The following is a 21,223-nucleotide window of genomic DNA, read 5'->3' as shown; positions in this document are numbered from 1 at the left end:
TAGATGAATGAGAAATTATGATCATTAGGATTTTACAGCAAAAACTGGATTAAAAACAAACACACATTAAAACACCCCGGGCAAACACCCGAGCGATGAATCAGAGTAGGTCCTAGGGTGCAAAAACCCATGTGGGAGCAGCTGCATTCTGTGACACTGTGACAATGTTTATAGCGCCCTCTACAGTACTGACGCACTATTAAATTTGCTAGCGAACGTCACATGATCTGTCGTGTGCTTGGACCGGACTTGTGCCAAAATGCAAGAATTTAGATCGGGGTAAATATTAACTGCGCCACTATTTTTATTCCCAGTGTGAATTTACGGTTTCCAACGTGTGAAAACATGAAAAATATGATGAAGCATCATGATTTTTGCTTTCCTTTCGATTTAACATCGAATTGTAATACACAAGAGTCAGTACAGTTGTTGAAGTAGCATGTTTGTATAGTCCCATAAACCGATATTTGCGTATGTTGTCCAGGTGGCACTTCAGTATGTACGTAACGTAGCCTCGTGCCGAGTCGTACCGGTAGGCCTACTGAAAGGGGACAACTTTGCACAACGGGGAATGACACTAGAACCAGACAGGGAATTGCCTTTCGAACACTTTTAATTCGGTCTTCGGTACCCAAACGTCAACGTAAGTCCTCCGTTGACCGTCGCCATCTTTCGACATCTTTTCCGCCCTCTCTCGGCGAATCTGTTACAACCGTTTACACATTACAATGTTCCCTTACACTACTGCCACTGGCACTGGTACTGCTGAAACATTGTCATTGTATGATCCATATCCACTTGTTGGGTGGATCATTATGAATGTTTAGTCGGCTAAGTGGCCAAAACTATGTGACGAACAACATCCTCCCACATTAACCACAACAGCTGAATCAGTGTACAGTGAATGCTTTCTTTACCTACCAGGCTCATTCACTCTTCAATAAGTTGGATTCTGCTGTACTATTATATTAATAACTCTTGTCTCTGGTCTTGTTGTATCACCCTCTCAGACTGGAAGGAGAGAAAAAAAGTGTTGGCAGATAACCCTGCACAACCTTTGCAGTTCTCCATACTGGGGAAAATCAAGCAATAAAGAAGAACAATACGAAAATGTGATGGGCAGTCGTAAAAAAGAAGAAGAAGAATTTATGAATGCTGTGATATGCCAAGGCCATTCATGGATATATTAACAAGACCTGTAGCCCCTAAGGTGAGAATCCTTGAGATGTGGAACCCATTTAAAGGTCCAAATTATGTGATGAGATGGAATTATGTCCTGAGGCATGAGAGGCCCTAGCTATTCAGTGTGAGAATCAGTAATTACCTTTTCTACTGTTCTGAGACAAAGAAAGAAAGATGCAGAAGCTTTATCATAATGTCTTTTGAAATATATTAAATTGCTGCATCAAGTTCTCTTTGCCAACTTTGGAGCACAGAGGGGCAGTGCTTGCATTGCATTACAGTTGACTCCCGTTATAACGAAGTCCTTAAGACCAGCCGTTTTCTTTTGTTATATCGAAATTTCATTATAAGCAAACAAGTAAACAGTGGAAATTATTATAAATAAAGCGGAAACTGTTGCAGCCTGAATTTTTACTTTGTTGCAACCAGAATTTTGTTATAACCGTGTTCTTTTTAAGAGTGCACTGTATTGATGTAGTAATAGTTGGTCATGATCCATTGGCATTTAAGTTGCACATGTTGCTGAAGTAAGTAGTGTGAACACAAATTTCTATTGAATGTATGGATAACAATGAATTGTGACATCTCATTTGTTACCTGATTGATTGGGCTATGGATGTGATTAGACAATGCCTGTTGTGACATTCAGTGCAAAACCTTCTACCTTGGCCCTTGATGCATTTGAACAGGTCCATGTATGATTGATCTGTGTGAAAATAGATTGTTGATTCTTCATCTGAACCTGAAAACCAACACAAAATGAATCCTTCTGTGATTGATTTAAGGATTTATTGGAGTATATGTGTTGTAGAATTCTATCAGTTAGATTTACGTTTATCACTCTCAATCATATCAACAGAGCACAATTGTATTTGAGAGTTCAACTTCAACAAAATTTATTCATGTTGCATAAAGACCTGACAGTTTGCAACATCTTTTAGAAAGCTTATGTTGTTTTGTATAATAATATTAATAATTTTCACTTTTTGACAGTTTCATGCCTTTGTGTTATGTTCTCATCTTAACCCATTTCTTTCTCAAAAATTAAGAATCCATATATCAGAGGCTAATGTGATATATGGATGTAAATTATTCTAGTAAACCAAAAACAGTCAGACCTTGCCTACACTTGCAGTTTTTGTTCTTGTGAAAATAAGTAGGTGGTGCTTTGTTGTCGTACCAAATGATTTTATTTACTATTGTGTTGTGAGGTATACTACTTCAACATTAATAGATTAGACAGCAAAACATTCTGCATCTTTGTATAATGTATATGGTATCTCATCTAAATTTTCTAAATTTCAGACTGCTTGACAGACATCTTCTAAAATAACCTGGAAGCTCTCCATGATGATATGAGGGCTATGGTTGTAGCAACATCTCTAAGACTAAGCAATGGAACTGCTGTGAACTGTGTGGAACAGCATATGGAATCTTGTTGATCTGAAAAGTGAGTTTCTGTCCTGTTTGTCTCAATGTTGTTAGGAGGCTGGCCAACTCTGCAGCCAGAAGTGGACTGGATGAGCTGTTTCTTGGAACCTATCTAATATCCTTGTGCCTTGGTTCACTGTGCATAAATAATAGTACAAAGTTGGTCCATTGAAAGTGTTCCCTGGGTTTGCTATTTTCCAGAATGCTGAGAAGCATAAACTCTAATGTGTGTTACTTGCTGAAAAGGTACCCATTGTTGGATATCCACAAGTCTACAGTTGCTCCAACTACACCGCAGTGTCTAAGGGCATTGCTTCAGAAATATACCAGAGACATGTCCTCCACTGGAGCTATCCGTATTGACCACCTTGACCACTTGGTTTTAACGGTCAGAGACATGGCTGCCACCGTTCGCTTCTACACCAGTGTTCTCGGCATGGAGGAGATCACATTCAAAGAGACGCGCAAGGCTCTCCGCTTTGGCAACCAAAAGATCAACCTCCACCAGGCGGGCAAGGAGTTTGAGCCCAAGGCGGCATGCCCCACCCCAGGGTCAGCTGATCTCTGCTTTATATCCAACACACCTATCGTAGATGTGATGGCCCGGCTAGGGGAGTGTGGGGTCAGCATAGAGGAAGGCCCTGTGATGCGGACTGGAGCTGTTGGCCCTATCAAATCTGTATACTTTAGGGACCCAGATCAAAATTTAATTGAAGTCTCAAACTATACTTAATTTTCAAAGATACACTCCTAAGACTCATTCCAGTACTCACAATCAGAGGAAAAAAAAAATAATTAAAGGATGCGAGAATAAAACATTCCATATTAATAGTCCCGGAAGAAAGTTACTGTCAGAAAATCTAAAAGTATAGTATTAGGCACATACTTTAAATGTTGATATTTTCACAATTATTATCATTTTTTTTCATTGAGCGGTTCAAACATATATTTGCATGTTCAATTGAATTTGCACTGCACAAATGCTTACTCGTATGTTTTCATCCAAATCACAGAAAAGACAGAATATGATTTTGAAGCATACAGTTCAAGCCGTGTCAAGAAATATGAAAGATATTTTTTAGGGTTATAGAATTCATGCTAACCAAAAGTAGCACAAAATTTGCAAATGTACTGCAAATGTTTCTGCTTTTACAGTATTTTTACTTAGAATAAGATTTACTGTAGATATATTCTTTTTCCTATGCCAACTCAACTGAAGTGTCGTAGATTAAATAAACAAGTTAAGATGAAAAATTGTTCACTATCAAATTATTTTGTTACATATGCATTTCAAGATGAGAATTGGTATGGATGTCATTTCAATTATGCAATTTTTAGTGGTTAAATATAATTCCCAATAGTATGATAGGTAATGTTTTGCAAATGTAACTTCAAATGTGATTGTTTTTATAATTCAAAGTAAAGGTAATTTATCCTTGCTTGAAATCATGCAGTATTACAATAAGGTTGATCAAATTATACCTCTCTCTCATTAAGCAGAGCATAATTGTATTTCAGCTGATATATGTCGTAAGTCTTTGTACAATTTTCCATGAAATTAGAAAATGAAGCTTTGTTTCAGTCAGCAGTTATCGTGCCTTTAAAAATTCTCAGTGTTCAACATTCGACATAAAAACAGCAAACAATTAATACAATGAAAACAACTACAATGGAGATGTAAATAAAGCAATATGACCTTGAAAAGAAATATACACACATACACAAAAACAACAACGAGAACAATACCGATGCATAAGTTCATTCGAATGGGGGTCAACAGAGAAGAGCAATAAGCCTTGTGAATCGCTGACCCCAAGTAAGCATAAATATAATGTACAGTATCGCGAGTATAGAAAAGTAGAGAGCCAAGAGCTGAAAGAAAAGAACAGAATAAAAGAACAAATTAAGACATATCAAAGTGCAATCAAAATAATCATTTCAGTTGAGAATATGAATTTAAAAGTGAAAATTTATGATTCCTTTTAAAACTATTCAATGGCAGTTTCATTTTCGAATCAAACAGTAGTTCGGTCGATATTAACCTGTTGAAGATGGATTGATTTTGCTACAACATGCAATTTCCATAGACACCTGCCCGAGTATACTCGGGACTCGTCCTCAAAGGGTTAATTTATAGACCTTTAAAAAAACTGTATTTTTAGAGATATTTGTATTTGCATCAGTATAGTTTTTACTGCTGATAAATTTAGTATAAGACACCTTAATATGTCATTGTGATACCTGTGATGGATACATTTTGATGGAAAAGTAAATGAATTATGCACGATATCCTTCGATTTTGTTTCAGCTTTTGACATGTAATTTGTTCATGTACAGTAGTTCTAGAATTGATTCAATTTCATACTTGACAGATTTCAGAACTTTGCTTAGCATTTTCACAATCAACTTCCTGCAAAAGTTGATGTATTGAAATATGTGACATTTTGTATTCCACCCAAAATGTTGGCGGTGAACTTTTTAAAGGAGATTGTATTTTTTTCCAAAACATTTATTCAAATGCTTATTCGAACATGATCTTTTTAAACCGGGAAAACACTAGACAATTATTTGCTGACCAAGCATGGCCCATATGCCTCTGTATAAGACATTCTATCCACAAATGTAATCTCTAATCAGGTGTGTAAAAGGGTGGCTGATGGAAGTAGGCTGTCATCATGGCTGGATTTAAAGGACCAGTTCACCCAAATGTATGTGTGGATTTAAGAGTGAAAGCAGCACTATCATTAGAACACATCAGTGAAATTTTGAAGAAGATTGGACAATGCATTCAAAAGTTATATATTTTTAAAGAACTTTTCAGGACTGCCATTGCTGGATAAAAAGACTACAACAGTCTGTGATGTCACTGCAGGACAATAATCTAAAGGATTTTTAAACGGAATTCAACATATCTTCATATTTTTTAGCAAAATGAAAGAGCACTTAACTCTGTCAGAAGGCAGGGGCAACAATATTACCCTTAACATGTAGTTCCTACAGTAACAAGTCGAGGAAATGTGAACTTTTCATAGAAAATTAAATTTTGTGATATTCTGTGTACATTTTCTTTATATCATTGTCATGTGCACGGTGATGCCACAACCTTGTAGTCTTCTCATCCAGCAATGGTGGCACTGGAACTTCACAAATTAATAACTTTTGAACAGATTGTCCAATTTTCTTCAAACTTTAACTGATGTGTTCTAATATTAGACTGCATTCACTCAATTCACTCATGTTTGGGTGAACTTTTCCTTTTATTTGTGAATGCAAGAAAAAGGGTGCAAAGCTTAGAGTGCTCCCCAGATAGTGATGTGACTGCACTGAAACTGATTTGGTTCCATTGACAAGGGTGATGTTATATTACATATCAATTTTGAACACCTTCATATGGCAGTGCTAAGGTGGTCCAGAATTGCAACCACAACAGTATTACTATTAGAATTAGGCCGTACTACTAACTGTGTAATTCTTTAACTATAGAGGGCGTCCTTCTGTCTTTCCACCCTTGGGGCTGGAGATAATGAAGAGATTTATGTGTGAAGACAAATTACTGCAGTTAACAGTATATAGTCAATCTTATGCAGCAAGATAGAAAAGGAATAGAAAGAGGAAGAATTGCAAAAATGGAATGAAATACTGAAATTGTCTTTAAAAGATAAATAAAAGGCTCCGCCTGTATGGAGGAAAAGAAGAGAGTTCTTGTCAATGGAAATTAGATGCTGAGTACTTTATACTCCTTATGATTCTTTTGTCAATAAAACAGTAGTAATAACATCAGATCATGTACTCACACACGCAAACATGCACTTTCACATATAATACACACATCAATACATTCACTAAACAAAAGCATTCTCTCTAGGGCAGTGAGAAAAATAAAATATGGTGCGCAATAGATGATGTGGCTAATTTCAGAATCGTGAGAAGAAACACCTCTATCTTCTTATCAACCCATTGTTATATCCGATTGGAAACTGCCTCAATGTGGTACCAGACCAAAAGCTGGTCTTCTCTGTGTGTTTGCTCTAGCCTTTGTGGCAGGCTTTATTAGATTATTTCATCTTAACAGTAAATATAACTTATTAATCAGTCAGCGGCTTCCATGACACTCAAGAGGCTTGTTTAGGGCAGCTGGTGGAAGAGAGCAAATTTACTTACCTGGTAACACAATGACCGTGGTTGTAGTCTTTCTTACAGCCCCAGTGATTCCGTCGACTGAGCCATTCTGTACCAGTTAAAACCTGAGAAATCTGAGATATGTCTCAATAGATGGCACAGAATTCCTAATTTTTTCCTGTCTATTACACTTGAAGGAAATTGAGGAAGCTGTGATTGGGGAAAGAGTGCCATTGCCTGTTTTCAGATTCATCATGATCCACAATTTATTGTATTCAACAATTGACTTGTTGAGTGTAGCTGTTATAAGATTGATTCTGTAACAAATGTTTGGTAATTTAGTATGCTGAAGGTATGTTGAAATATAAGTCAAGTTTTATGTGTCTGAGCAAAGTCCTGTAGTGTATTTTTTTTCGTGGATTTTAAAGGGGACAGTTTGGTTAGTAATATCTGGTACCTGAATATAAACCTGATACGACCATGCCCCAAGTTTCCCAGGCCACAACAAGATTCTAATAACTTGTTTACAATTAGCAGGTGCAATATTCTGATCGGTGATAACACAGCACTATCATCAAGGGTAGTGAGGCCAATTAAGCAGGTGTGTTGTTTCTTTTTATCGCATTTAAAGATAAGATTTTAACATAAGTTGTTTAGATATAATTAAGCTGATTCTACCATCATGATAAAATATAGCAAATGCAATGGCACATACATTTAGAGAGAATCTCAAGAGTGTGTGAGTAGAAGTTTATCTTTATGAAGTTGTACCAATGTTTTGATAATCATACTTTGCGGTTGATGATGTGTTGTAATGTAAAGATGAATGAGATGATAACTATGATGGTGCTTGTGTTTGTGATGATGAAGATGATAATGGTGTTGATGGTGATTGTAATGCTGATGGATATGATGTCACATATTGATGATGATGATGATGATGATGATTATGGTGATGATGGCGGGATCATGGCGGCAGGTATTGGTTGATGATTATGATGATGTCAATGACAGAGGTAGTGACTGACATGATGCTAGTAGGTATGACGGTAATGATTATATTGATAGAACTCTCTGATAGTATTATGATGGTGATGGTGAATGTGATGATAATCCTGATAATTGTAGTGATGGTGATGATGGAGGAGGATGAGGAGGAGGAGGAGAAAGATGAAGATGATTATGATTTATGTGATTTTACTCAAAAGTAATGTGTTGCCGCAGCAGAATATGTAAATATCATGTAGTGATTGTGAGGATGTCTAGGAATTGATGTTAAATGTTAAAAGTAAAAATGTAAAAAAAAAATGTGTGATTGCACTAGTTGTTGCAACAGCTTTCTTCTCTGTGTGATCTGTGATGTACATTACTCACAGTAATAATTAGGATAATAATTGGAAAAAAAAATGTCAGATCAGCAAACTCTGACCCCTGATAATGTTTAGAAATTTTTCTAATGATAAATTGAATGCCTGTTGTACATTTATAGTTGTGCTTTTTTATATGATGAAGTCAATATAGCTGATATTCAAGGGATAAGCCAGACATTACTAGTCTTCATGGCTTGATAAAATTGGTCAGTGCTTATGTTCTTATGTCAACAGAGATATTTAAAGGACAAGTTCACCTTCATAAACATAAGGATTGAGAGAATGTAGCAATATTAGTAGAACACATCATTGAAAGTTTGAGGAAAATCAGACAATCCGTTCAAAAGTTATGAATTTTTGAAGTTTTTGTGCAGTACCCGCTGGATGAGAAGACTACTGCAGTGTATGAATAACTTAGATGTCACATGCGTACAACAATATAAGGAAAATATAAAGAGAATTTCACAAAATTCCATCTTTTGAAAAAAGTACACATTCCCCTGACTCGTTACCGATAAATGTTATGGGTAATATTATTCCCCCTGCCTTTAGAAAGAGGCAAGTCAATTGCTCTTTTATTATGCGAAAAAAGTGAAAATATGTTGAATTTTCTTTTATATTTTCTTTATACTGTTGTACGCATATGACTCACAAGCTGTAGTAGTCTCCTCATCCAGCGGTTCCAACTCAAAAAATTTAAAAAATTCATAACTTTTGCACCGATTGTCCAATTTTCTTCAAACTTTCACTGATGTGTTCTACTAATATTGTTGCATTTTCTCAATCCTTATGTTTATGAAGGTGAACTTGTCCTTTAAGATTTTCAGTGGAATGGGCAATTTGAAATCATATGACAAAAGATAAAGTGTGTGAATTTTATAATCAAAAACAGTCCTTAATTCTTGGTCCTAGGTGTGTGGAAGACTGGCATTGTAAGGGTTAAAAGCGCAGTCTGTGAAGAGAACTAAGCCTTGGAGTGGACACAAGTCGTCAGACAGGCAAGTTAGCAATGACCATTGCTCATGTATAGTGACAGCTGTGGCCAGCAGAAACTTGGCCGCTTCCAGAACTGCATCGATCGTTTTGTTTGCCAATTTCGATACTCCATTCCTTGAGGGGATAGTTTGTATACTGGTGCTTTTACATGACGCTTTTCGGCGTGAAAGATGCCGTCGAGTGAAAGTCTCTTTCAAACTGTGCTCGGTAAATGCTGAAATTGAAGAGTATTCAATGTCCTATCACATTAAGACACAGTGACAATCACCTCTCTGTAAACTGATGTAATTGTCGTGCCCTCTGAGATGGCAGAATTTGGGCTCTGTTTTTTCCTCCCTCTCTCATCTGATGCTTGTTGGGGGAGATGGTAGAACATGGTTAGAAGTGTTTTGATTGAGTTATAAGCCTCTTGGGTAGGTGAGTCAAAATTGTTATTGTGGGGAAACATAAAAGTAGCTGAACCTGACACACACAGTGTATGATGGAGAGTGAATGAATTATCACAGCCCATGCCGTCAATCCCTCGTTTGAGGCGAGTCCCCAACTGGGGCATACCCAAAGTGGGGTGCGTATATTCGTCGTTTGGGAGTTGGGAGTCGAAGGACTTGTCCATTGCAAATAAACTTTCTGCTCAGGCGTGACAAACCTGGAGGCCAAGCCAGGGTTTGATGACTCCAGCAGCTGTCGTATTACGTAAGAGCATGATAAGGATATCTGCCTGTGGCAGACCATTCAAAGTGAACTCAATTTTCTCTATCCTTTCTAAAGTTTTCAATTTTATATTCTATTGAGAAATTCTATGGTCATCCATTTTACATTTCGAACGAAAAAAATTGACCCGTAAATAACGAAAATACAGGAATAAGAAAGAGAGCATTGCTAGTTTGCCGGTGCTGACAATGTGCTATTTGGCAGTGAGTTACAACGGGGAGGTGAGACTACCTCCCTGGTTACAATCAGCCTGCTGACTGGATCATTGAGAAAGCAGCTGTCGTATTACGTAAGAGCATGATAAGGATATCTGCCTGTGGCAGACCATTCAAAGTGAACTCAATTTTCTCTATCCTTTCTAAAGTTTTCAATTTTATATTCTATTGAGAAATTCTATGGTCATCCATTTTACATTTCGAACGAAAAAAATCGACCCGTAAATAACGAAAATACAGGAATAAGAAGGAGAGCATTGCCAGTTTGCCGGTGCTGACAATGTGCTATTTGGCAGTGAGTTACAACGGGGAGGTGAGACTACCTCCCTGGTTACAATCAGCCTGCTGACTGGATCATTGAGAAAGAGAGAGAGAGAGGGAGAGAGAGAGAGAGAGAGAGGGGGGGGGGGGGGGGGGGAGAGCGAGGGGGAGAGAGGGAGGGAGAGGGGGGAGAGATGGGGGAGGGAGAAGGGGAGAGCAACATGGAATGACAATAGTTCCGGTCACTACAGTACAGGCATGCTCTGTCTGCATACGCTGAATGTCTACACTCACACACACACACACGTACACACACACACGCACCATGGAGCTACATGGCCCATGCCAAAACCAAAACAATCTCCTCCTCTCGCGGTGCCCCCCCCCCTCCTGTGGCGCTGTGGCGATGACTGATGCTTAGATTAGGCCAGGGTCAAGAAACAGGTGTTTTATATCTTTGACTTTAAGTCATTGATTGCCAAGATATGCACTGGCATTATTTACTGGGGTGTAGCCTCTTCAAACGAGAGATTTGCGTCATGCCAGGCAGCTTGTAATATTGAGCATCTGAAGATGGGTTTGTGGTTTGATGCAAATTCAGTTTGAATGCCAGAATGAGCAGCAATGATATATTGTCTGCACCAATGAAAATGGAAAGGGTTTCCAGAACTTTGACGGTTTTTCAACCATTTCAGTTTGGACTCTAACCATGATTTATTTTGGAAAAATTTTTCCAGCTATTGATTTGTTTTTTAATATCCCTGTTTTCTAATAATATGAATTGAGACTACACATCACAAACTAGATATCTGGATATGAAGAGTTTGAATGCTAAAACCGATAAGATTCATTTTTTTTTTGAGTAGGTCATCTGCAAATTGAGAAAAATGAAACATTTTCAATGATACTGTACTCATCATGTAGCAATAAATGTATTTTTGAAATTAACACGTTTTATTGTTTTTCTAACATTCAGCAGACTTAGTCTCGAATATGGTATCTCAAATAAAAAAAAAGTGATATATTGGGTTTTTTTTCTCTATGCACAGGTTAGAGTAAGTACGTATGATGATTTTTTTTTTTTTTTTTTTTTTAATGCCACAACATGTAAGACTTCGGTTATGATGGTAGTAAGAATGAAAGACTTTGTAGTAGAGTTCATGTGGTTGTCTCATTGTACTGTCAACGACATGGTTGCAATCAAGTGTGATATGATGTGATGGTATGATAGCTGTCAACAGCAGAACATTGTCCTAACTTTCTTTCAGTCCACTTGGAACAAAGGATGTCATGATAATGCTGTGTGATATTGAGCGTATGGATGATGGTGAAATGACTTAACTGCTGTTTGCAGTCTATATTGACTCTTTTAGCAATGTGCATCATTTTGAGAAAACAACACCAGACAAAAAGTGAAGGATACCTCAAACATGTGCTTGCAACCCCACCACACTTCTCCTCATGTTTTGTTTCCATTATCATTCAATCATCAGTGATGGTACGGTCAATGCCAATGAAAGGGCTGAATCTAGTTCTCATTGAATTATTGGAGTGAAAAATCACAAGAGTGCAGGTGGGTGGCTGGGTGCACACTCACACACACTGCTGGTAGTGGTAAAGGGGTAGTTTGCACAAATGGTGAACTTTGGTTCCTACTCAGAATCGTTTCAACGATTGCACTGTAATTGGGAATGACTTGATGGAATTTTGATTGTGAGATAGAATGATCTGTTTCTTTAAATTTGGAACCTAAAAATACTGAATAGATGCCAGCTGTCCCATTTAAAAATTTTTTATGATTCATGTATATTGGATAGTACTAGAGAAGCAATGAAAATGCTTTTGAACAACCTTGTCCAGGCGCCAGAATCATGATATAATACTTGGGTATAATTCATAAAATAAAAATTCCCAGTTGAAGATACCCAGATTTCTAAATCTCTCTCTTTTTAATGCCCATTATTCACATTTTTCAAAGATATACACCAACAAAAAGTGTATTTCAATGCAGTTTTGATAAATTTGTGCCAATTGGAACTTGGTTCCAGAATCCTGTGTAAGCGTACAACGTAATCAATAACAAACATTTGATTTAGCCCCAGACACGTGCCCATTGTTGCCATATTTACACACAGTGCAGCTCACACGAGTTCAAAGCCTTAAAAACTCCTCATTTCTACCGCTCAAATCTCGTATCCAGACCTCCTTTTGTCCTCTCTGGATTTCCCGCCATCCTTTTATTCTGGTAGCCATCAGTTTCTTTTATTCTATTTTTTTCCCCTCTCGTAAGTAGAAGGGCGCATTCCGACACTTTGATTGAGATTGGTCGCATGCTTTTACGGAGGTATTGGTGCACCTGTTGGTCCAAAGAGGCAGAAATTCAATGATGGCACACTCCTTTTCTATACACTCATTCTCAGTCCATTTCGTGCTTGGCTACCTCCGATGGCCATCTTGTGCTGCTAATGAGAATTGATTGATCACCTCTTCCACCGAAAGATTCTCTCTTCTTTTTTTTCACGTTCTGTCTCTCGATCCTCTCTTGGTCCACTGTTACAAGATTGCCGTATTATGATGAATCGTGCAAGATGTTTTCAGTCCTCTCTTTGCCTCACATACAGTGTATCACTGCATTAATCTCACTTTATTTTGTATATTTTTGTGTGCGTTTATAAAAGAATATGAATTTTGTATTGTTTCATAACCTTCACCACTGTTTTAAATAATAGAACATAGTGACGACAATACATTGAACCATACATTTATCTGAAATTTAGCTCTTTTATAGGATTGACCGTTTTAATGAGTACACTTATTGAACATAGTAAAAACATTTTACGTACATCGTAAGTGGGTAATTCCGTGAAGTTGGGGCACAAAGTGTGACATTTTAGCATAACTCAATACTAATTATGCTATACATATATTGTTTGTTTATAGGCTTTACATTTGTATTGAGACCGTACATTTTCCTGGAAATTTTGTGCCATTCAGACTCATTTTTGATGATGTTATTAAAACGATATGTAACGGTGTCCTGTAGCATCGTGACGTGTCCATGTAGCATCATGATAGTTAAAATCTGGTCCTAAAAGACAAATTAATGCAATTAGCTTGACCAAAATTTGATATAATATGCATAATTACTAGATTAGTCAGATAGCTAAATATCTTAACTCTCCTTTCCACAGTTTCACTTTTACAAGAAAATTACACAATGTGTCACTATGCTACGCGGTGTCCACCAAATGTCGCAAAAAAGGACACCGCATAGCATCGTGATACATTTTGTAATTTTCTTTTAAAATTAAAATTGTGTACAGGAAATTTGAGATATTCAGCTATCTTATTCATATCTTGTAAATATGCATATTGCATCAAATTTTGGTCAAGCTAATTGCCATAATTTGTCTCTTAGGACCAAATTTTAAAATATGATGCTACATGGACACCTCACGATGCTACAGGACACTGTTACATATTATTTAATAACTTCATCAAAATTGAGTCTGAATGGCACAAAATTTCCAGGAAAATGTGTGGCCTCAATGCAAATGTATAGCCTACAAACAATAAATGTATAGCATAATTAATATTGAGTTATGCTGAAATGTATTTGTTAAATATCACGATGCTACATGGACACTGCCCCAACTTCATGGAATTACCCAAGTGTGTTTTGAAAATGACGTTTCACATGATGCAGCTATTCAAACATTGGCTGGAATACCTGCTGGTGTTTCTGTGCTCTGGTTTTGCCAAGAAAAAAAAAATCGTTTTAGATTGAAGCAAGTCGTAAGGTGTTGTAAACTGCCCAATTACTTTTATTGCCGTGATGTAATTTGTACCAGTCTTCATGTGCTGTTATCAAGGCAGTTTTTTATATCAAATACCTGATAATATGTTTCACTGTTCTAGCTGTCTTTCCATAATCTAGCTGAACATGCTAAAATACATATCCTCAACTAGAAATTTGATAGAGATACTTCAAAGTAGTAGTTGTGTCTCACAGAGGAATAGTAGATCAAAAGGGTCTATTTTAGTTTATCCTAGTGTATATAAATTCAAATATAAATGTTCAGTACAGTGCACTCCTGTTATAATGGACACGGTTATAACGAAATTCCGGTTACAATGAAGTAAAAATTCAGGCTGCAACATTATCCGCTCTATGTATTTTTATTGTTTATTTGTTTGGTTATAATGAAATTTTGATATAAGGAAAGAAAACTGCCGGTCCTGAGGACTTCATAATAAAGGGATCGAGTCCAATGTAGGAGGATGCTAAGATAAGAAGAGAATTCCACCAGAAGTATTGAGGATGGGCTGATATTGCTACAACATGCATTTCCCTTAGACACCTGCCCGAGTGTACTCGGAACTTGTCTTTACCGGGTAAATTTCTATGGAAATTACTGCCCTTTGTGGTGTTTCACTAGGAGAAAAAAAAAAGTGCTACTAGAAATGCCCAAATTTGAAATAACCAGCATGCATTTCTAACCAGATAATCTACCGATAAGCCATCCAAACTTTCTCCTTGTGGCTTTGATATGCATGGTGGGTATCCAGAAATGACCTTTTTCCACTAATAAGAAAACATTTTGGTCAGGGATCATTGAAGGTTTGTCAACACACCTGCCCATCCAGGAGCTGGTTACCACTCAAATTTCTTTGTCCCTTCCTTCCCCCCTCTCAGTGATAAAATTTTGAGGTTACCGTGACCATTGTTCTGCTGTCTGGTCCTGCGGTCTCGGCTTTGGCCAGGATTAGTTATTCAAAAATTGAGATATTGCTAGAGAAAGAGAAAGGTGGAAACTGCTGCATAGATCATGGTTTTTGTTTGCACGCTGGCAAAGATATAAATAACAATAATTGGATGGAGCAGGGCTGTGCACACATTGTTATGTTGATAGTTGTATATATACTTGTCTAACTTTACAAAAGATTTTTGGACTGATAGTTTTGAAGCAGAATTGTTGGAATTTTACTCTTTACCTAAAAACTCTTGTTATCACATTTCTGAAAACATGCTTCTAAATGTGTGTTTTGTTAACATGGAGTAGTCAGACTTTGTCACTATATAGCCTAACTGCCTGAAACTTTGAGTGTGGTAGAAAAGGGAGTACCATGGTCATCTTTTAAAAGCTGATACAACCCATTTCTCTTTGACATCAAATCCCACTGGATACATGGAGTCAGAGCTACAATCTATGACTAATTTATCGTGTAACAACCAAATAATAATTTCATTCCAAGTTACCTAATTTATGTGTCCATTACAGACATATTCATTGTAAAAAGTACTTTTAAGCAGCTTGGGAAGGTCATAAAAGTGTGCCAAGGGTAAAATTTGTCTCTCGCTCAAATCAGATTTTATACATGGAGGTATTGAAGTGGGGTGTTGGTGTTGTCTCCCTTGCTCATTGAGGAGCCATAGTCCAGCATCTATGGTTGTAGACCCAGGACTGTGGTAATCAGGGAAGGTGGTGAAAAGATCGAGGAAGGGGTGAAATTTTCTCTGCCCTAGTGGAATGAGTTTGTCTGTAATTTATTAGCCTCCTGCGAGTGTGACGGAGCGGATTAGTAGAATAGAGCCGGATGGTGTTGCTGGCATCAACAGTACACCTTCATCGGTCGGTCCGAGCGGTACTGACTGCACGGAAGACATGATTTGTTGCAAGAATGGCGCTTTTCAGGGTATAGATACTGTCAAACCTGTCTACAGCACCCACCCAAGGGAGATGACATCATGGCCGCTATTAACAGGTGGCTGCTACGGACAGGGTCTCTAACATGGCTTTTCTCCAGGAGGGATTTTTTTTTTCAGTGGCTGTATATGGCAGTGTCTTTGATTAGTGTTTAGATGTATGCCCTATATGTGACACATTCTGATGAAGGACTTCTCGTTTTACAAATTGATGTGGTGTATTATTAATGGTGGAGATTATGTTCCTTGCCAACACATAAAACAACTTTTTTGTTGTTGTTGCCAAGTTATCCGTTGTTCCAGAGATGGAATAACCTTAAAATTTGAAAAGCCTTCCCCTTCATGTCATCAGATTCCTTTTTGAAAGACAGTCTAATTAAAGGACAAGGTGTAATGTAAAAGTCACTTTATTTGAGACTCATTAACTGTGACCTTTATTATCTCAATCATGTAATGATCATCGGACCAACTTCAGCTTCAAACATGTCAGTGATAGTGCAGCCCAGACCGCTGTAATTAGAGATGACACCACATCACTTCAAATGCAGCACCATCGGACCACGGACATCAAGGCTTTTAATTTAGTTCTGATGGACTGTAATAGTTTGCTATTAAATCGCTGTACTGATACTTTTTTTGCAGTTAACAACGGGACAGTGTCACGGTTGCCGCTGCTGCCATGTCTGTTTTGCTTTTTATGGGCAATTAGCTTCTTTTGTGTTCAATTTAGTGTGATTGTTTCACATGAGCGAGGACATATTAGTGCGATTGGCGAGTTACAACAAAGTTTGTTTGAACTCCGCAGGCAGCAAAGGAATTTTAAAGGTGCAGTGAATATAGCTGAATGTGATAATAGAATTAAAGGAAAACAGATAAATGAATGTTTACTTCTTTATGTAACCACATTCTGTTAAGTTTATTCCTGCATTCTATTGCCAATGCAATGTAACACAGTTCATCAAAGTGTTGATATAATCATAAGATGCAAAATCAATACACATCATGTTCATTATGTTTACTAGAAAACAAAATTAAGATATGAAGCAATTTCATGTTGATTGAACACTGTGAGAGGAAATACTTACAGTACAGTTCTAAGATGATAATTGGAAGCATGAATCATCTTCATAAGCAAAGTTCGGCTGGGAAGATGGCCCCAGGAAATGTTGCTACATGAAAAACAAAAGTACATTAAAAATCTTGCAGCTCATTCAGTTGCAAAATAATTACTTATATCCCAGCTGATTTCTCATGTTGTTGATATTCTGTAACGTGTGTGTGTGGGCATGTGTTTTTTTTTGTTTTTGTTTTTTCTGTGCGTTAATGTGATCTTGTGGGATTTGGTATTATGCACCTATATCAAATAGCTACATCTTGTCCTTTTATGACACAATACAATTTGTCAATGGTGCAAGTATACAAACTACGGTACTGTAAAACATGATTTATTCACGGCACGAAATTTTTGCGAATTGGAGCTGACAGCCTTTTTCGTGACATGAAATTTTCGCTAGTTGCCACTGGCATTCAATACATATAGTGTACACAAGAAATTTCGCGAATTTTGGCGCTCGCGAAATTAGTGAAATTAAAATGCACGTGAACATTCTTTGTTTTGCAGTATTATGCGACATGGTCAAGCTCATTCGCCATTGCTCTTAATTAATGCAAGTTGCAATCATGGAAGAGATAAAAGCGGGTGGGGCTTCTAAGTGGTGTGTGCTCATCATGCTGATAAAGAGAGGCCATTTCCTTCTTGGTTGGAGCCTCGAGCATCCAGTGTAGTTCGATCTGCTTCCTCAATTAAACCCTGTTATCCTCTGTGTTGTAATACCTCCTGTGGAGGCCCTCCATTGCACAGCGCTGTTTGGAGTGTCAAACAGATACTGACTGAACCTCATCAGGTGATGACCCTTGCAGTAAAGCTCTTTATCTGTGATCATGTGTAATATTACATTTTACATTATGTATTTTCACTAACTTGTTGGTTTTTGTCCTTATTCATCACCTTCTATATAGGTCACTCAGAATCTGTCTATCTCTTGATTATACAACACCTCAGAATGATGTCGAATTGTGATTGGCCAAGGACATGTCACATGACATTCAATAGAAAATACCTATCAAACTCATTGAGAGTGACAGCCATACAATAGGCCCCTGGCATGGGCCTATTGCACGGCTCGAAGGTACTATAGCACGGCTTCGTGGGGGGCTACTAATGCATGGCCGCTCACAGAGTTCTGTGGCTCACACCCGTAGCAAAGCGCCAGCAAACTACATTGTACAGTGTACGTGCTGGCCGGCTGCGCTGCGCTGCCGGTAAGTCTCACAGACCAGGCGCGGCGGAGTACTGCAAACGTGTACGCGCAGTTACTTTACCTAGCTAGTTGCATGTATCGCGGCCTGTATACACCTAGTGGTACTGCTGTGTTTTTACTTTTGACTCTGATCTGCTACGTGGACCACAGTGATCCCAACATCAAGACTTCATTTCAAGTTGAGAAACCGTAATTTGATTATTTTTCTGTGTTTTTATACAAAATCATTTTCGGAAATAGACAAAGTCTAGACCTACTACTAGATCTACCGACATCTCAGATCGACCTAACAGTCAGGCCTAACTCGATCTAACGTTAGCGTAGAATGGGTATAGACCCTGGGGAGTTCGTGATTCCTGTGACTGTGTGGTCGAATCATGACGAGTGTTTGAAAGCAGTACACAGGGTGGTTTACAATTCTCTGCCTAATTGTTACATTTATTTTTGGGCCTTCCTGAGTTGGCGGTCACTAATTTTGTATTGTGATTGTGGACAAGGTGTTGTATAAAACGAATAATTTATGATTTTGTTCGTGCATTGGGGCATGTAATACCGCACTCGGCGCGAGATTCGCCACTGGTCTATTCAACGCGGCGCTACGCGCCTTGTTGAATAGACCAGTGGCTCATCTCGCGCCTCGTGCGATATTCGTGCCCTATGCACTCACAACTCATAAATTATTCGTATACTATAGTATGGCGGTGGGGGGGGGGAGCATTACAGAGAGATTTTAGCAATCAAGGAAATGAAACAAAACTCAGAAACTGCTATCACATCACACAGCTATGGGCACTGATGGTTTAAAAATCAATGTCCATTTACATACATCTGTAATATCATTTGCCACATTTTTAGTTTGAGATTTTGAAAAACCTTCACAAAGAGATATCTTCTAATGTTATGACTTGTAAATACAATATATCATGTAAGATATGTTTAGTGTTTTATTTTAGATGTTTTTTCAGCGATGATCCAAGATGACTATAATTATAATACAAGCTACTATGTTTTGCTATGAAACTTTCTTGAACAACAACAACAACAACAACCACCACCACAACGGCAACAACAACGTCGTCGAGTATTTATTCATTTCGAGCAAAAAAGAAACAAAAATATTTCTGAATGAGTCCTTCTAACAGCATGCTGCTCCCTCACAGCAGTATATGTTCACTGTAGGGTTGCTTGGCTTATAACTATACACCCTGCATTTTTCTACAGATCTGCTTTGCAGACTGTTGCAAACTGAAATTGTTGAGAAATGCAGCTACTGTTTGAACCCTTCCCCCGCAATCATCTTCATCCCTCTGTATCCAGCAAATCCATTTAAGTCTTATCCCTGACCCAATATCCATATAATATCTGCAATCGCTTTAATCCGTCTCTCTACTCTGTCTCTTCTCTCTTCTGATTGGTCACCTCCTGCCTGGATCGGCCAAGTCATCTACTGATCCCCATACTTGTCCCACTCGGTTGCTATAGCTTCTGCTGTGTAGTCTCTGTCCAGTTTAATCTGTCCAGTTCTCATATATGGCATTGCTCTAGAAAATTGTTCTGGCAGAGTTTCAGAAAATTTTATTTGAAATGACAAATAGAAGAACAGTTCCATCATGGTTAAATAGATAAATGATGCTTTGTACTTACAACGTAGCTTCCCTTGAGTTTAACTCGTGTTCAGTGCACTCAAGTTATAACGAACACAGTTTTAATGAAATTCTGGTTACAATGAAGTAAAAATTTAGGCCGCATGATTATCCACTCTATGTATTTTAATTGTTTATTTGTTCAGTTATAATGAAATTTTAATATAATGAAAGAAAACTGCCGGTCCCAAGGACTTCGTTATAACGGGAGTCCACTGTATTTTACTTACATTTGAACTTGCTGCATTTCAAACTGTGGCTCCATGTGTAAGATGTGCATGCGTGTGTGACATGCCAGGAGATGGTGGAGGTGTTCTCACGTATAAAGGGGCACGCTGCATCACAAAACTGACTGGTGTGTATGTTGTGTGGTCATTACATCATGCTTACATGGTGATTGCAACATTATGAAGAATGCTGAGCATAGAAAACATAAAAAGAAAGGTCAAAAATACTTTTATACCCTATGCAACTTTCCGTGAGGACAGTTTGAGATGAAATTTCAGACAGACTGTCCTGATTACCAGTGCCATCTTGAGTTCAAGGATCCTGATGTAAATACATCACTGTGTTTAACACTTTTTTGATAGAATGATCAACTGTCTACCTGAAAATACCTGGACAAATATGCACAAGATTCAAAGCAATCTCTGTGAAATACACACAAATATTGAGATGTGTATATTCCCTTTGAATGATTAGGAACTCTCACTGAAGCAATCAACTTCTCAAAATCAGGACTATTAAAGCAAATGATAAAAATGGTAAATAATGAAAATGAAACAAATTATATTTCCCTTTTTGGTTTTGTTTTTGAGCAAACAGTCGATTACTGGAGTAGGAAGCAGGTCAAATCTGTAAAATGACTGTGAACTTTGACCCCGGGGAGGCACAATGATGTGCAAAAAATGGCTAATCCACATCAAGACAAAAGCTGATAGTGCAGCCAAGAGTTTCTGAGCTTGCAGAGGATGTGATACTAACAGGAAGAGATCTTACTGAGCCACTCCAGGAAGAGATTACTTTTGATTTTGTCCTGTCTGGAAGTGAGAAACCGAACTAAGATCAGAGAAAACCTGATCCCTTCTCTGTCACTCCAGACACGTTAAAGGGATGGTATAGTTCTGGTTGAGATTGGGATTTAGTTTAACTTTTTGTGAGATAGCTATAGAAACCACTTATATGAAACATTAAAGAGTATATTATTCTAAGAGCAATTCAAATTGTATTTAATGAAAATCCGTTTTGAAATGGCTGAGATATCCAA

The 21,223-nt window shown here is 37.8% G+C and overlaps 1 protein-coding gene across 3 annotated transcripts; it reads left to right on the top strand.

Moving 5' to 3' along the window:
* Positions 1 to 221: 221 nt before the first annotated feature.
* LOC139721893 (virulence protein STM3117-like) lies at positions 222 to 3,831 on the top strand. Of its 3 annotated transcripts, XR_011710248.1 has the most exons (3): positions 222 to 279; positions 1,011 to 1,210; positions 2,488 to 2,982. XR_011710248.1 is itself a non-coding variant. In XM_071633214.1 (2 exons), the coding sequence occupies exons 1-2, from the start codon at positions 260 to 262 to the stop codon at positions 3,344 to 3,346; spliced, it is 507 nt and encodes a 168-aa protein (XP_071489315.1). In that variant the 5' UTR covers positions 255 to 259; the 3' UTR covers positions 3,347 to 3,831. The 3 variants fall into 3 exon arrangements, 1 of the variants encoding a protein (XP_071489315.1); XR_011710249.1 differs by lacking the exon at positions 1,011 to 1,210 and having other exon boundaries at positions 223 to 279; XM_071633214.1 differs by lacking the exon at positions 1,011 to 1,210 and having other exon boundaries at positions 255 to 279; positions 2,860 to 3,831.
* Positions 3,832 to 21,223: the final 17,392 nt, after the last annotated feature.

This window comes from Diadema antillarum, unplaced genomic scaffold, assembly GCF_040938485.1.
Source record: "Diadema antillarum isolate AM-2024a unplaced genomic scaffold, OU_Dant_1.0 scf00000151, whole genome shotgun sequence".
Lineage (NCBI taxonomy): Eukaryota > Metazoa > Echinodermata > Echinoidea > Diadematoida > Diadematidae > Diadema > Diadema antillarum.
This window is presented reverse-complemented; position numbering and strand designations above follow the sequence as displayed.